General features: G+C 31.6%; 1 protein-coding gene across 1 annotated transcript in view; it reads right to left on the bottom strand.

Moving 5' to 3' along the window:
* Window positions 1-10,191: 10,191 nt before the first annotated feature.
* The window catches only part of LOC106470452 (neuroligin-4, X-linked-like), an 82,519-nt gene continuing 73,950 nt past the window's right edge, over window positions 10,192-18,760 (bottom strand). The window contains exons 6-8 of the mRNA XM_022399901.1: window positions 14,610-14,728; window positions 12,345-12,835; window positions 10,192-11,110 (exon numbers count right to left, since the gene is read on the bottom strand). Of these exons, the coding sequence (XP_022255609.1) occupies window positions 10,850-11,110; window positions 12,345-12,835; window positions 14,610-14,728 (871 nt within the window). The 3' untranslated portion in view covers window positions 10,192-10,849. The remainder of the gene's footprint in view (window positions 11,111-12,344; window positions 12,836-14,609; window positions 14,729-18,760) is intronic.

Here is an 18,760-nt window from a genome sequence, read left to right as displayed (position 1 = left end):
TAAGCACGGTGTTACAAGATCTTAATTGTGTTTTTCTTGAATTACATTGGTGAGAAACTTGGAAATTTGAAATAAAGGCATGTAAACGTAGTACATTGTAAACTTCACATTCTAATTCATTATCGTTATTACAAATTTCAATGTCTTAAAAATCTAATCTGATGATGTTATTGATGTTCTGCTGTAAAGTCAATATTGTTGTACTGTTAAGGTATTCTGAAACCTGAGAGACCTGTTCTGAATTTTTCTAGATGAAAAAATTATCATCTGTATATTTTTAGAAGTTTAAAGATTTAAAAGAACATGGATGTTTCTCTGCCCATCGTTTCCACGAGAGCGAAGAATAAGAGTTGTCACAGAAAAAGCTAATCTTGAGTCCATAGCAACCCCAAATATAATGTTATTATTATTATTATTAAATATCTTCTTAAAGCATGATTCATGAATTGTAAACATATGTAACATTTTCACTCCATTATGAACTAAGTTAGCACTTGCAAAGGGACTCAAGTGTACGAAGAGTGTAACTAACATGATAAACGTTACTATCAAACTTTTGGTTATATGTCTCACTTAAATATTAAGGCTGCCTTTCAAGTGCCCTCCAGTGGCACAGCGATATGTCTGCGGACTTACAACGTTAGAAACTGAGTTTCAATGCCCGTAGTGGGCAGAGCCCAAGTAGCCAATTGTGCAACTTTGTACTTAACTACAAACAAACAAGTCTTTTAAGTACATTTCTTGTAAGTAACTTTTCACAAAGCGAAAGCTAAAAAACCTTTAGATGAACTTTAATATTTTACTCTGACAAGGAAGAACTGATGTTATATGGTAATCTCATTCACTTCCCATCATCTCAGTATATTTTTATGCCATTGTGGCATCTGATGATCCGTCATATGAACTGAAGTTCAAGTGATTGGTTGTTCATCCTACGTCGTAAATGAACATTTAATAAATGTGGCTTTACATCATAACCAATCATGACACTTTAATTCAATATAAAGTATGGGTATCATGTGCATCAAAGTGTTACATGCTTAGCATCAGAGTATTCATAATGTTCAAAAGTACCCTTAACCATTCCTCAGAAAGATTTGGTTTCAAGAGCATCTTTAATGCTGAATCCACTTGATAGGATAAGATGCATATTTCATGCATGCTTGATGCGATTGTCATCCAGTGAGTGAAAAAAACCACTTCATTCTTTCAGTTCCTCCCTTTTCAAGGAATGTGTTGACTAGTTTAGCACAATGGAAGGGAAACTTTATATCAGTTAAGCTGAAGTCAAAGTCCATTGTACCAGCATATGGTCGTAGGATTTGATTTAGTACCATGCCATATAATGTAGAGTCTAGTACATCCGCCAGTGCTTATATTTGTTCTCTTCATTATTAATACTTCTATCACAACAATATGCGTCACATTCCTGTAAGAAATTAGTGTTTAGTTTGGCTCAACATTGTCTTCAATTGCGTTTATGCTTGTATGGCTCTAGGTTGAAACGTGGCGCATTTGTAAAAGGAATATTGCTCCGTACATGTTTTTAGCACCATTAAAAAATAGGTGTTTTATGTCTTATTGTAAGCGGACTGTGCTTTTTATGCTTCAAAGTGAGCGGAAAGATTTAAGCATTTCTAGGATGCCAGAAATTTAATATTAATAGTTGATTGAACAGTGAACAAAATACGGTTTCTTGGTTGGTAATCTATTATTGTTTGTATTAACTTTTGGAACGAAAGCAACTAGCTGCAGTCTATAGTTTTGTTAAAGCATAATTACTTACTGTAGTTTTTTAACTCAATATTTTAAAAATTGGCACACATATATTAGTAACCTTTGTTTAGATAATTATATTTATTGAGGAATAGTTTTTTTCTCGAAGACGCAATTCTCATTAGACTTGTAATGTTTTAAAATCCACATGAAAAATTGTAAATTCTGAATTACGACTTTCTTAATGAGCTGTTGAAGTTCTGTTGAGTAGTTTTCTTCATTTAAAGAGCAGAGTGTTAGAAACACGTACTAGACATTAAGTAGTACCCGAGGTGTCGTTATAAAACTATAAACTTTCATTGTAAAATATTCATAGCTTTATTGTTTATAGGAAACAGATAATTAGAAGCATAGGTAACTTACAAGCAAAATGTTTTTCTTTTTACCTAATGATTATCCGTATATTAATTCAAAATAGATAAAGTCATTTGTAAGGGAACTTTTTGTTGTCTCAGAACTGTAAGTTTTATAACGTCGTTAGTGAAGGTCTTTAAAAATACAATCAATATCAGAGCACGAAAAAGAAGCAGCGTAAAGCACGAGCGTACAGAAGCGATTACACGGTCGATGCCAGCTAGTCTCCATAATGACTTGTCATCAGTGAAACGCAGAACTTGCCGGCAAAACCAGAGAGAAACTTTACATTAAAGATTGCGCGAGAGTCTAATTAGGTAACCTGAATGTTTTTGAACACATGAAAAAATATACAATATAGGAAATAAATGATACAACTGTGTTAATTCTTTGATGCAGAAAACGAAACGGTAATATAAAAAAACATCATTTTTCATAACTGTTGCGTTATATATCACTTAAATGGGAAAGCAAAATATTTTAATTTTTGAAGCATCTTATCACTTATGTAAACATTTTTAATAGAAAAGCTATTGTTGGATTACAAAAGGGACCTCTGAAATTTCATTCAGCCACAAGTGGAGCGTATTGATTTCCTCGAACATGCCCCTTTCCTCTGGCTTTGCTTCTTTATTTGATACTTCACCGCAGGATACCGGCATGCAATCTTTGCTAATGTTTACCAGACAATCTGGAGAAATCAATTTGTACTCCATTGATCCACGGTAGCTCGAATCTTAGGTTTACAACGTATCTTCTTTCTTGGTTGCTCGGTGTGTATGGTCTTAAATAATTCCCTATTCTTCTCACTGAGATTATTGCATTTGACATAAGAGTTCATAAACTTAATAATAATATTTGCGTTATTTAAATTGTTTATGTATCATATATCATTACAGCTATTTCTGTTTTGATTTTGAGATTTTTAGAATGGCAGAAAACCCTCAATGTGAGCGGAAACATTTTAAAAGTCAAAACCTTTGTAGCTGCAGGTACAGACCAATCGACTCGACTGGCCATTGTATGCTTTCTGATACCACTAATAATTAAGCTTAATGAGATCTTTTGAATATATTATGTTTCAGGATAGGTTTATGTTAAGTTTGTGTAGCGAGTTCAAGAATATACTCTAAAAACAATTATTTAATGCCAATGTTTATTAAATTATTCTATTAGTGTCTTCAACGATTATCGCCAAAATGATTCTCTAAATACTTAAACATTAAAGAAAGTTGTTATTCTACTGAAGTACAATTGTTTGAATTGAGCACTAATATCTATGTTTTTTTCACAAATTCAGGCATTTTTCTATAAAATATTAATTTATATAATATTTTATGCTAAAAGAGAATGTTTTAAAATATATGCTAATTCTGATAGAAAAAATCAAAATTAAGATTTCAGGTATAGAATTTCCGAACGTAATATCTAATTCAGCAATTAATTCCCTGTCATAACCACGAATACAAATTCAACGTAAATATAGCAGGACGTAAATATAGCATCGAATAAGTTTTTTACATCAGCCCCCAGTCTGCGGACTTACAACACTACAAACCGGGTTTCGATACCCGTGGTGTGCCTATTGTGTAGCTTTGTGCTTAACTTCAAACAACAATTTTTACATCACCTATATTCATTTACAAATATTAAAATTTAACCCCTTAAATGTTCAGCTAGTTGTTAGAATGTTTTCATGTATTTTCTTTTTATATCTATTAAAATAGTAAAAATATTAAACTGTCTACTTTGAAGGTAATAAATTTTCTCTGTAGTGTGGCGATAAAATTATTCTTGTTACCTTATAACTTTATATCGCTTATTTTCTAAACCAGCTTTGTGTACAAGCTTAAGTCAAAGAGTGTTAGTGTAGTTATTTCGTTGACCTTCCTTAAGTCAAAAAGTGTTAGTGTAATCATTTCGGTGACCTTCTTTAAGTCAAAGAGTATTAGTGTAGTTAATTAGTTGACCTTCTTTCAGTCAAAGAGTATTAGTGTAGTTATTTCGTTGACCTTCTATATTCGTTCTGAAATATTTTCTACGCTATGTTTTCTATATTAGTGCACTTTTGAAGTAGTTAATTTACTAATACAGAAACATGGCTCGTAATAAGCGAAGGTCGATACATGACGCCATGTTGAGATAATTGTTTAATGGTGTTGGTTTCTTAGTGCAGAGCTACACAATAGACTATTTGCACTCTGCCTACAGTGGGGAATCGAACCCGGGATTGATCTTGCAACAGTTTTGTTACAAATATTAATCCCTTTAAGGTGTTAGGAAGACGAAAGAGTACCACAGAGTCGGCATGTGGGGATGACCAAGGTACTCAATAGACATAACACAAATATGCACGCTAAGAAATCAACAATTATTGAAAGTGTTACTTTAAAAGATGACCGTCATTCACTTTCATTTGTTTCTCTACCCAACAAGCCTAAAAACAAGGCAATAAAACCATCGCTAAGATACCAAATCAGAAAGTGATCAACCCACCAAATTGTTCATCTTTTTTCTTCTTGTTTCAGTCGATATAACTGTACAACTACCTCATCACTAGCGTCAGTTTAAACCTAAATCCACTCTATGTGTTGCTGGGCAGTGCACGATGTCATCGCTTAGTCGTAATAACTAGTAGTAATTAAAAAGTCATAATTATAGAGTAAACGATGTTATCACTCCTCCTTGAAGTTAGCCTTTTTACAGAAATTTGGTGTTCCTTTTAAAAAGCTTAAGTACAAGGTGAAACAGGAATTACCAGGCATGCGAATTTAAACTTTATAAAAGTTGTTTTGATTTTGATAACGGATTTTCCATAATTCAGTTACGCAGATTTTGAAAATAATATTATTTTATTTTATATCACGTAAGAAGTTTTTTACAAATCGGGAAGAAAAACTCTTATTAAATCAAATTATTATTCGCTTACCACAGTGAATATTATTTATCATTATCTTTGTTGTGTTTGGGTTCTCGAACGATCGATAAGACTCTCACGTCGCGATTTGTCTAGAGAAATCTATAGACCCGATTTCAATTAAAATGATTTATTTACGTCAAAGTACATACGACGTTTTGAGAAAAATCTGTAGGTGATGAAGAAAAATGGATATCATTTTCGAATTCAGCGAACAGGAATTACTGTAGGTTATGTAAAAACTTCAAGACAATAAAACCATCGCAGGCCTGTGTAATAGATGAACATTAAATGACTGTCATATGTAGAATACTCAATGCTTTGTACACTATACAATTAGTGTGTTTAGGGAACGAACCCTATTTATGAAGTGAAGGAGTAAAAAAAATCTCAATACATACAATATTAATTTTTATTACACACATTCATAGAATACACTACTTTCAGTCAGGAGAAAATACGTCACAAAACAAGTAATAAAAAACATTTTGTAAATGTAAAATGATGTAGGAATGGCAGTGCCAAAGAGAATGGAAACAAGAATATAGGAATGATACAGCCATACATAGACTATCCATACATGACTTTCAATATTAAATTTTAATGTTATACTGTAAAATGCACGAGTACAAAATGGTTACGAGGTCGGTCGACCGACCTCGCAGCCAGAGGCTGTAATAATCAAGACATGTTTTGACTCAACTTGGTTTTCCTTGTATGTAAGCCCTAGGCTCTTATTTACACTACATTGATATCTACCATGACCTTACCATGATATTATTACAAAAAATGCATACCAACAGTAAGGAATATATAGCTTCCAAGTGCAGTAATATTAAAGACAAGTATGCGTTTTACGATGTAACATTAAATTATACTATTGAAATTCATGTAGAGATGGTCTAGGTAAAGCTGTACCATCTCTATATTTTTGTTTGCATTCTCTTTGTCACTGACATCCTTATATCATTTTACATTTACAAAATGTTTTTATTACTTGTAATAAAGTAGCACAGATCATCCCTGGCATTCTCGGATTTTCAGAAGTGGAAATTATTTTTAACAATGATGTTATTTAAAAAGAATACTACTGAATTAATTATGAAGTTTTATAGTATTTCTCGCAGATTATATATTTCATGAAATTGAAATACAAACAAGCCCAATTTGAGAAATACAGAAAAGAAGGGAAACCAAGAAGAACAGTGACACTTTAATAATACGCATGTTAGGTATATTTCTTTTTCGCAAACAAATTTTATCTCATATAGTTTTCTACTAAAATTTTATAACGTTTTTTGTGCGGTTTCTTTCAGTTTTCAAATTACATCTTTATTAATTCACACTTTTCTAAGGTGAGACACGAGAAATTCTATTAAAAATAGGAAATTTTAAATTTCAGTGTGCAGTTTCAAATAAATTAAAAGGAGCTATTCAAGCCAACTATGTGAGACCTATAATTTATCCATATCTCACAATTGATTTGGTTATGTAAAAACTTCTGAAAATTGTAAAAATGCTGAATTAAACTATACAGGAAATCTTACAAATGTTAGCAGTAATTAACTAACTTGTTTTAACTTCGCGACTCTGACCATTCCTCCAGAAATCGATAATTCTTCCTGGATTTATACTTTGGAGATCTTTGTAGATCGTGCAAGCAATATTGACCACTCTACGGCTTCGTGCACAGACTTGTAATAAGTACATAATTACCGATGTTCTAAAACTTTCAAAGTAATTTGAATATAAACATTTGAGGCTTCTTTTATTTATCACAGTAATAGTTCCGTTAATATGGATGCAGCCTTGATTATTTGATGTATATTTATATAATCTTTTTCACCAAGAGTTTCAAAACGTCATATATAAGACACTTAACGTCGACGAATAATAACCCACCCTTTATACAGCTCTGTTCTATGTTCCTCTACGTAACTTACTCGCTAATTCAACAGTTCGTTACTGTTCTAGCTTAACAAATCGATTCACACAAATAAATATTTCCTTTATTTATTTTAAAGGACAATATAATCGTGTATTGTTAGAAATAATATATAATTTATGTTTGTTGGAATAATTCCAAGTGTACTATACTACTATGTAGTTAATGTATCAATGCGCTTATAATGGAAATACATCTTCATCTAAAATGCTTGGAGGAAGTTTCTTAGAGTCTATTTTATTGCGGATTTTGAAGAAATGAAAGAAATATTAAGATTTCACTTGATGCTGACTTCTCATTATTCCACGTGATCATTAAATTCTCTCATAACCTATCTGAAACGTGAGACTCACTTTCGTGTTCGAACCTTGAGTAAATTAACAATTTTAAATGATGTCATCTGTAGATGTTTACTACTAATTAGCTTAGAAAAAATCAAAACTTCTAGTTGCAGCATTTAGCTAGTTGAATTCTATACTGGCATGCGCTGGAATTATGAAATTCAAATTACACCAGCAAAAAATATATATAACTTTAGAACTTTAGATTTTTATATTTTCATTTGTAGAACATAAGTTTGTTTTTAGGAGCCATAATTTTAAGTAATCAAGTATTTTAAGAGTGCACTAAAAGAATGACATAAATCTTACTAGATCTAATAGGTAGCGAACAGTAATACAAATCATTAAGTCTAACACTTTTTGGTTAGCCTTTTTTTCCAGGAAATAAAACCCTCACACTTTTGTATTATTCAACGTTAATATTACATTTTCCTAGATTTTAAACTTTTTTAATGATTTGTTGTCTTCAATTAAACAAATAGAGGACAAGCACACGATTGGAAAAATATATTTTAAAACAAAAAAGTGATAAATTTTATTAGCTGAGAATGTAATATTAACTTCCGATCAGAACAAATTATTTATTTAAAGCGAAACTAAAAATCAACTTTACGTGTGTTCTTATAGCGATTAGAATGCATTGTTTCATCAGTGTGAACTCTCGCTGTTAATGATAGTTTCTGCCATAATAATATACGTATGTTTATGTGCATGTTTACTAAATATACCTACAACCGATATGCGGAATAGGATTATCTCAATTCTTCTTCAGTTTCGGACATGATGAGGTTGTCAATGTCAATCCAGATAGCACAAGTCGTTAACAAATACCATAAATGAACAGAAACCGTAAGTCAACAGATACCAAAAGTTAACGATTTCTTAAATTTGAATGAAAAATAATAACACAATGAAGAATTTTAAGCGACTAAACTCTAGATAAAGAATATAAAAAATACTAAAACCAGTAATAAATAATTCGAAAATAAAGGTGTGTAAGTTATAATTAGTAGATTTTCATAAAATTTGATAAAATCAGGAGATACGATTTACTTAAATTGTATTCATTATAATGTTGTTGTTTTTCTATCACCTTTAATTGTTACAAACCACTTTTACATAAACAATCGAAAAAGTTAGAATAGTACATAAAACAGCTCTTAAGTTTTCAGAACATTGGTCGAAATAAAGACTAGCTCTCAAACATATTTAAAGCTACAATATTCGAGCTTTATACACTGAGAGAAACTATTTCTTCCTCTTCTAAAGCTTTGAAAGAAACATAAATTAATTGTATTTTTGAATGGATTTGGCGAAACGTCTGAATGCATACTTCGTTTAAATTTTGAAATGTATTCCTGTATTTTGAATTACGTGGTAGTTTGAAGCATGAGCTGATTAGGACATGAAAGCCTTTATATCTTCGATTAGATTGTCATAATTCTGGCAAAGCTAGATGAAATCTCTGCTCTCGTCATGGTCATCGTGTTTATACAGCTCAAAAAAAATTTGGAGAATAAAAATATATGAAAATAGTATTTTCTTCTTTGAAACATCTATTTATATACTTATAAGATATGCACAACAAACTATTTAAATAATAAATATATAAGCTAAAGTTAAAATATTATTTAATACGAGAGTTTTAGTTACCTTCAAATTCCCATACAATGTCCTGTGCCTTGTTTATAGTTCTGTTAGCGATCCATTCAAGAAGCTTGTAAGACATATCATGTTAAATTAGTCGAGCAGATCTTTCTCAAGTATTTTTAAGTTTCTAAAATTTGCATAAAAATGTTGTTGAAATTTTCATTTGTTAATAAGCGAACAGTTGCGCTTCACTTCTTTCGTGATGTGAATTTGAAATGCAACGGTTGTTAAACAGACGTTAATACGTTTAAATAAACTCTTAAAAAAGTGAAGTTGCTTCAACTGCCTTTTTTATATCCTAATATACGTACTACCCATTGGAAGCAGATAAGTGTGTACTGGAAATTAGGACTAAGATGTGGAACGACGAAGCTTAAGAGCTGGAAGAACAAGTACTTATTCAGTGCGTCTGAAATATGAACAAGATCACGCAGCTTCTTCTGCAGGTGAAGTGATTTCTTAAAAAAGCCCAAACCTCAGTAATACTGTCGTTTGTTCCTTAGTATGGTGCCATATCACACCCATGGCTTAACAATTCAGTATAGTTTCAGTGCCTAAAATGAATGTACTTTTCGTACTTCGATAACTCTGACTTTTAACATTAGTGAGTAATATAAGCTCTGTAACCAATAAATTATATCGACTTTAAACTATCTGTATTATTTATGAAGAAACATTATATCATACAGTCTATTAGCTGCTCACCATTTTTTATTCTAAGCTGTATCTATTATAGAGTTCTAAACATATTGCTATCTAAAAAGACTTATATTGGTAGTACGTTTATACCCAATGCTTTTAAATGTGTTTTAGTGAAATAAGGAAAAATATCTTAATATGACAACGTTTTTGGAATCTTTTTATGAGTTTCGTTAAACAGATATTTTATATCATAAGCATGTTACAGGGTAGTCATGGAGCATGTATACTTAGTTACAACACACAATATACTGCAGGCTTCTGGAATTAATATATATATATATAAAAAGCATTGTACACGCAAAATACTTGACGGATGTCATAGAAAATCAGAGTTCAAATATTAAAAAATATTCATATAATCAGTTATGAAGCATAAGAGGCTGTTAGGAGCTCATGTAAAAATCGTATGCACATGTGAGTTCTCGTAAGAAAACTGTGATGAGAATTTATAAGGTAATTCGATTTTTTATTGAAAATCTATTACATTTTGCTTGCTTTAATTTGATTATATATATATATATATATCTGTTTAACAGAGAAGAGTAATATGAGTAATTGTTAAACAATGCAGAAACCACTTAATACACATAAAACACATTGTCCAGAGCATTCTGAGCATGTGTAAGAGATCCCTTAATACATGAAGGGCACTCAGGAAACACATTGGCCAGATCATTCTGAGCACGAGTAAGAGATCCATTAATACATGAAGGGCACTCAGAAAACACATTGTTCAAATCATTATGAATATGTTTCTTTATTATGGTGGAAAGTAACAGCACTTGAACATACTCATCAGCCATTTCCTATATTCTTGTTTATCATTACACTCGTGCATTGCTCTTCTTCTGAACTCTTCCCTTCTATTCTTTTGCCCGAAAATTGACCATTATGATTCAGTAAACACTATTATTTTTATCTAGATTCCACAAAATAAATCCATTACTTTTCAAGATACATATGTCATAAACATACATGAATATATTTTGAAATTGATAATCCAAATAGACCCATACTGTTCGCTAATAGCTGGTGCTATGACTAGTGTCTCCTAAAACGCACTTACGAACTCAGTATAGGCTTGACACATCTCTAGAGCTTTTTGACGACAACTTAACTTACAAAGGTTTCTAATATCTAAGCAGCTGACAATAACCGGGCATTTTACACTCTCATTTCTTCTGTACTGGACCTTGAAGGTGGTGCCATCCTGCGGCAACTATGGTAAAGCAGAGGCTGAGCTTCAGGCACAGGTTTTTCTTCAAGAGTAGCATAGATAGGCTTGGGTGGTATTTTTATGGGTGTAATTAGAGGGGCGGGAGGAGGAGGGGGAAGCTCTTGACTGGACGGGGATAAAGGAGGAACACGAGACACTTGTTTATGTTGAAAACTTGCGAGGTTATCAGTTTCTTGTGTCATTTTCATCTGAAAAAATAAAACTTATCAAAAATGTTCAAGTATTACGAGAATGAATAAATTATTAAAACGTGTTATTGTCAACCTTTCAATTTAGATTAACGTTATATAATATACTTTATGGAATCTTAAGTAACTTTCAAAATCGTAAATTAATATATTGCTCTATTTATAACTAAAATGATAAAAACATATAATTAACTACTCAAGGACATTAATAATAAATATACCATATACTATTAACAGAAATAAAATATACCCAATGTATTTTTCTGTTCACTCAAAACAGGCAATACTCGTTTCAATTAACTTAAAGTATGAAGTAAAATGTCTGCCGAAAATAACGTTAGGTAGTTGTAAGGTAGAATATAAAGTAAAATTTAAAATTAATATTTATTTTCATTGCATGAATATTGCAGTAAAGGCATTTTTAGGTAGCATTTAGCGATACAAGTTTAACCTTAGTGCTAGCGCTAAGAGACAGGTGATGGTGTAACTTAACTTTACAGGTAATAGAGTTCATAACTTTGGAGATATGGCTTCAAGACTTTTCTTGGGGAAATTAATAATGTAAAATCAGGAACATCGTTAAGCTTTAACGTAGATGTATTGGAATTTTAAGTGAAATTGTGAGAAGAAACATCAACAAATAAGTCAGGGTATCATTAGGTGACATATATGTTGGAGATGTTAGATGAAATCTTGAAAGTGACATCAGTTTGTTATAGATTACATTTAGTGATACTTATGTTGGAGATGAAATTTTGTGAAGAACATTGGTTTACGAGTCAGAAAAGTCGTTATGTAAATAAAATCATAAAATGAAAGTTATGTTTTGGAGACAACTTTTGGTTGACAGTTAATGACACAGCATAATGTAGATTAAGAAAAGCATTAGTTGAATTTTACTGATATAGTTTGGACTGAGAATTATTAGTTTACTTTAGAGAAATAATTTATTATTGTAAACCTGCAAGGCTTGGATAACACCTAGAATGCAACTGAAGTTTGTTTTGGAAATTATTGTATTCGTTTTTAATGTGTTGGTTATTGCATAATAAATAAACATCATAGTTGAAGCTAAGATATCTCTCCTTGGTGTTTTAATAGAAATAAAACCTACCGAAAATCATCAAAAAATATGTATTATAATTTATGAAAATGAATTTGGAATCATTAACACTCAACATGAATTTTTAACCTTTCGTTCAAATTCAGGCATGCTTTCTACTTTGATTTTCACCTTGTAATTATGTGTCTGAAGCTTGACTTCAAGTCTACTTTTATCTTTTTGATAAAACATTCCTGTAAAAATTAAAACATTAAGAATGAGTAGCGAACATCCAACTGCAATGGTAACACTGAGAGCTGTAGAGTAAGTGCTTTGTTCAGACAGGTGGGTTGTGGCAGTAGAATAGTTTGGGTCTACTCCAGGAGTGGTCTCAACCGGAGGAGTAGTCGACGGTCCACTAGAGGTAACAAAGAACAAATTAACGTTGAAAAGAGTAGAAGCACTAGAGACTTCGACAGAATAAGAATTATCTTTGGGTGTTGAAGCTACTAAATCAGAAGGAAGAGCTGCGACTTCATCGTATCTGTGTGAGTTATCGTGGCCTTCAAAGAAACTGTAGTGAGGGGGCGTTCCTGAACCACTTCGGTGAAGTTTAGGAATTAGGTTGTTCCAAAAAGAAAGTTGATGGGCACGATAGTGATCACGAATTTTTGGTTTGATTCCTAAAAACAAAAAGCCAGATATTATACACTCTTTTTATAATCGCTCTATCAAATATTTATATTTCAATAGACATGAAATATAATTGGCAACTGCCAATTGTAGATGAGATATTTGCATAATTTTTGCATATATATATCTATATAAGAACATTTGTTAATACAAAAGTTTTCTTTTCTGACTGGACAATTTATCCATAGTTTCCGAATAAAAAGCCTAATCTGGAATTTAAACTAATAAGTTAACAAAGTATTTCGAGAGTTATAATTACAATAAGGCTTCTACTTGAGAATGTCTACGGCTGAATAATAAAAAAATATATATGTATATAAAGCATCAAGCTGGAATATAAGTGATCATCACTGATTGCGCTACAATTATTAATTTTCTTTTTAATGGAAATACTATCATTTCAAGTACCCAAGTACTTATTCCTATACTTTCAACTAAATTTCGAAACCACATTATTGTAATGAAAATTGTAAACTTAGTTACAAACATGCTTATGAAATTATGGCGTTATAAGTATGATCATAGACACCGGTGTTTTGGTTTGAATGTTGACACGACAAGCTTAATAAATGCTTTCATTTTGGATGAATTCACATGGGTTTTACAACCCAAACTTTTACTCGCTCGAAAAGACATCAGTGGCAGTAATATTGACATTTTTGTCTTTGCATGATAAACTTAATATCTTACAACTTGATGCACCATATTAGAAATTAGGCATAATATATAACCGGAAATCACTTCCAGTTGTCTATGAGTTACCCTGAGTATACGCATTATAAGATTTTTTTCTGGATGACTGTGTGAAAAGCAGGATTAAAAGGGATTTCTGCTGAGTAATGTATTATTCTTGGAGTAGTTTACTTTATTAAAGTATCGTATAAGACATTTCATCTAAAAAACTAATAAACCTATATTAATTCATGTTGTGTGTTTATGAGTTTGTTTGTCCGGGAACATCTACACAGTTTTGGAGCAATAAGGATGAAATTTAGTAGGCGGAATCTGGGTGGCTCGGAGGATGTCCTTATCTAATATATTATTATAGCATATCATCCTACTACATGTGAGTGGTAGTAAAACGAACCCGAAAGGCTACCCAGATATGAAAGGGGACTAATCGTAAGTTTTCAGGGTCACTGAATGCAGATCTGGCATCGGATTTTGTGTTTCTGGTTCCAATTGAGATCCCGTGGCACCTTTTTTAAAACTATGTTCATACTCTCCCTCACAAGTTAGCGGGACGGGACGAAATGTGGCACACGTCCTCAGGTACCATGGGTGGGTGTCCTAAGGGGGTTGGTTTTCGGATGCAGACCCACTTTGGAGTAGCTACAGAGGTAACTATGGTAAAGGAACAGCTTGATCGCTACATTGGGCCTTTATGAATGTTAAAGGAGGTTTTGAATCCCGGAGTGGAGCGAAGATATTCTAGTTAATGTTAATAAAACCTTCATCTGAACCAGGTGGAGGTTTTAGTAACAATACTTTTAGACGGGGAATCTGACAGATTCCCCGTCTAAAAGTAGTTTTAGATATATTGAATAGCATCTAATATTATCAGTCTATATATATATGCGTTTCAAACTGCAGTTCTGTGCAGGAAATAACAAAACTTTTGCTGTTTTCTTTTTACTGTTCTGCTTTTTAACATCATGTGTACAGCTGTTAATTAAAGTAAAAGTATGGAAATATAATTCATACTAGCTAATAGATGCAATTCAAACAATACCAAACATTATTATAGTAACTTATTGTACCTACCTAAACTTAAGTATTTTTGACGAATGTTGTCAAACGTTGGCCACTCAATGCGCTCGAACCGATCACCAATTCTGTCAACAAAAACGTCTTCTTCTTCATCTTCTGGAATGTTGGGGTCACTATAGCCAAGAAAACACACGCTGATTTGGTAACCTCTGTAGATTCATAAGAAATAAGCTTTGTGCATATGTTATACATATTACTATTTACCGTATAAGGAGAGATAAATATCATTGTTTATGTACTTTTCATTATTGTATGAGTGATTAATGCAGTTGCATTATGACACTTTCAAATCAACAATATAATGCTATAGCCAAGTCAAAGTAATTAAACACACGGTATATGGGAAATTCCCTTATTATATATTCAGTAATTACCAGAAAATAATTCTGTCTCAGTAATGTGCGACGTAAATACCTGACATAAAATGAAGTCCCTCTGAAGTAAATAGTATAAAGTCATTTAAGTAGTTTTGATAAAGTTGAGTGTACACTCTTAGAATGTAATTCTTTTGATTGATCTTTATTCCACGTAATCATGCACTACTAATAAACATAAGCAAATATATCTGCATATTATATACATAGGGTTCACTTTTGGAGGTTTCTTTTATATTTCAAAATACTATACTAATATTTGGTTATGTAAATAAAACCAAAAGAAAGAAATACTGTGAATGCTTCTTTCCAACTGACCTTACGTGTTCACACAAACAGCAGTAAGAAAGGTGGATATATAACAGTATGATTAATTACAGGTGTATTCTTATCTCAGCTATGCTGGCAGATCCAAACCTGATTATTCTAACCTTCGCAATGTATCTAAACGGAAATTAAGCATAAATGTGAAATAATTATACACTTGGTGATCTGTTAGCAACGTAATTCAAGGTTTACTTAAGGTATACATTGTTATAACTGAACATGACAAAAAGGTGAGCTATAAAATAAACAATTTATAACACTAAAGACAGCCATTGATTTTTATTTATATAGTGTGTAGTGTAGAAACATATTAAAGATAAATGAACCGCGTGTCTGTTTTTTAAGCGCTGATTACTTCGGTCACATACAGAATTTTGAAGACGGTTAATTATCTCTGCCAGTTTCGCATGGCGCAGTTCTCGGATATCATCATTTATCTCCTATCCTTTAAAGTTTATTACAACAAAGGCTAATGACTCAATACTATCAGGAACGACTTGTTATTAATGAAGAAAGATGTATAAAATAGCAGCTCAAGTATGTAAAGAAAATATATAACGTTTATATTAAAAATATACAACAATGCAACAATGTGAAACAACATACAATTGTTTGCCTTCTATGAGTACTTATCTGCACTACAGACCTGTAGAGAACACTAATCGTGGAACGATGATTCAGCCATTATCGGGAACCCTCTTCGAGTGTTACAAGTGAATACGACAAACGTAAGCAGGGGTATTCGAAAGCCTTTCTCAAACATATTCTTAGCCATAATTATTCATCTTATAATTAAAGATAGCTGGTGTGTGTCAAGTTAATAATCCAAATTAGCCCCAGTTTGTGTATAGAGCAGCCTCGCAAGTTGTTCGATCTGTGTTTCCTTCCTTGACGTTAGAAACGTGACCACGGATTGTACGTATAACTTTAATGATTTCTGTGTGACTGTTATTGAACTTTAAGATTTCTAGCTTGCCCACACTAATTAGAACTGTTCAAGAAAACTAATTTAATTCATGCAATAGATTGCTTTTGGTTGTTCTGATATGTATTATTAATGAACATAGGCATAGGAAATTGAGTATAAACTGATTCTCAAGTCATATCAAGCACTTCGAAAGTTACATGGCTTAATAATGGTGTAATCTTTGGTTTAGGATGTAATTGTTATATTCGAGAAGATCTTTCGAGTCCAAAGATAATAATATTTATATTATAACCGCTTTATCTGATATAAGTTAATTACCAGTATTTCCTAGTGATACTTATTTGTCTTCCATAAACATATTTCATAGTATTGTTTAATTGTCTTTTATAAACATTATTCCTAATAGAACTTAACTTTCTTTCATAAATGTTTAGTACTATTTTATTGTTCTATACAAACATGTTTTCCTTGTGTCATTTAACTGTCTTGTATAAACATGTTCCTTGTATCATGTAATTGTCTTGTATATAAACATTTTTCCTAGTGTCATTTAATTGTCTTGTATATAAACATTTTCCTGGTGTCAATTAACTGTCTTGAATAAAAAAAATTTCCCAGTGCCATTTAACTGTTTTGTATAAAAATATTTTTAGTATAATTTAATTGTCTTGTATATAAACATGTTTTTTAAGTCATAATTTAAGAAACCTGACAACCCAACGGTATCATATAATTCTTTATTTTCTCAAGTGCAATTTGGTAATAAAGGCAAGAGAAGCGTGAAATGTGAAAATTACCGTGCTTTTCACTGATGTCATGGGTATCTTTGGTAACTTATCATTACAACACAAAAATAGTTGAGGCGATTTAAAAAATACATATATATTATGAACGTGAAAGCAATGTCTGGCATAAGAAAATATAGGAATAAGACAAATACGAGGGCATGCATAAACAAGTTTTATAATTTATTTTAAAACCAGAAAATTGTTGTTTTTATATTTAAGTTGATTGGTGACGTAATTCAGGAAGTTTTACGTTAATGAATAAAGATATAAAAGTACTAAGAATCATGATGCTGATTTCCGCTCACGCACAAAACAATTTTGTAATGCGCCAGAATTTGTTTTTCTATTCATTACTGTCCAATATTGCGCTTGGTGGCATCTTCAGGGACACTACCTAAGCACATTAACGTACAGATTTAGGGATATAGTATTGCTGACCTTTCGTACACAGGTAGCAATACAAATGTAACACTATATTCTCGCTTATAAGATGTACAAGAGATAGACAAACGCACAAAACAAGAAAACGGCGAAAAAATATCATAGCCTCCAATGCCTGCATATTAAAATTAATGTTTAAATATCATTGTATCGATGTTGTCATTAGTTCCTTGAAGCCAATCAGTATTATAATAATTAGTTATATATATTGTAACGAATTTGTTATTATATATTTATTTTAATATTGACGTATTAATAATAATGATAGATTAAATATACGCTCCCAGTGGCACAGCGGTATGTCTGCGGACTTACAATGCTAGAAACCGGGTTTCGATACCCGTGGTGGGCAGAGCACAAATAGCCCATTGTGTAGCTTTGTACATAAATTCAAACAATTAAATTTATATTTAGAAGCATACATAGCTTATACTGTTAAATATGTATTGCGAAACTTCCGCCTATTCTCCAAAGTTGTAGAAGATTTACGAGAGTAAAATGAACAATATATATGTGTGTGTACGTAAATGCTTGTGTTAGCGTCAGTATTGTTACATAAAGCTGAAATTTCGAGAAAGCCTACTCACGCCTATAAATATATCCAACGCGACGCGCCAAAAAAGAGAGTATCTATTATTAGTTTGCTATAATCAGTGTGCTATAAACTTCGGAAGCTAAAACTGTGATTGTTGTAACGCTTATCAATCGGAAAACTTCAGATATTTGACTAGGAGCATTTACAAAGTTTGAACATTACAACTCATTTAACTTCAGGGGATTCTCATCGAACATTAATATTTTTATGAAAACATTATATAACTTCATCGAGTAAAACTCGACGTATTTGGCCGGTAAATAACGAAGGACAAAGCTAGCTAGCTTCCCGTGAAGTAAAATATACCTACGTGAACTCGTAATCAAATCGCTCATCATGAACCCTCGATAAGATATCGAAGAAGTTCCAGATTAAAAGGAAGACTTTATATTGCTTGTATGTTTGTGAAACTTTTGTTTATAAATCATTGTTTATAATAACTATTTGCATTAACTCTTATTGTAAATTGTATTGTTGTGTGTATATTAAAACGTATTTGTGTTAAAAAATAAAACTGTGTGTATCAATCTTGTTGGAATATCATAAACTGACTATATATCGGCTTTTACTTAACTGCTAAATCCAAAGTACAATTTAACTACTAAATTTAAAGTATCAGTTAACTCAATTTTAGACCTTTCCAAATTGTAATACGTTACAATATATATTGTAACGAATTTATAATTATGTAT

This window comes from Limulus polyphemus, unplaced genomic scaffold, assembly GCF_000517525.1.
Source record: "Limulus polyphemus unplaced genomic scaffold, Limulus_polyphemus-2.1.2 Scaffold105, whole genome shotgun sequence".
NCBI lineage: Eukaryota > Metazoa > Arthropoda > Merostomata > Xiphosura > Limulidae > Limulus > Limulus polyphemus.
The sequence above is the reverse complement of the archived record's forward strand: the minus strand, read 5'-3'. Positions and strand labels throughout refer to the sequence as shown.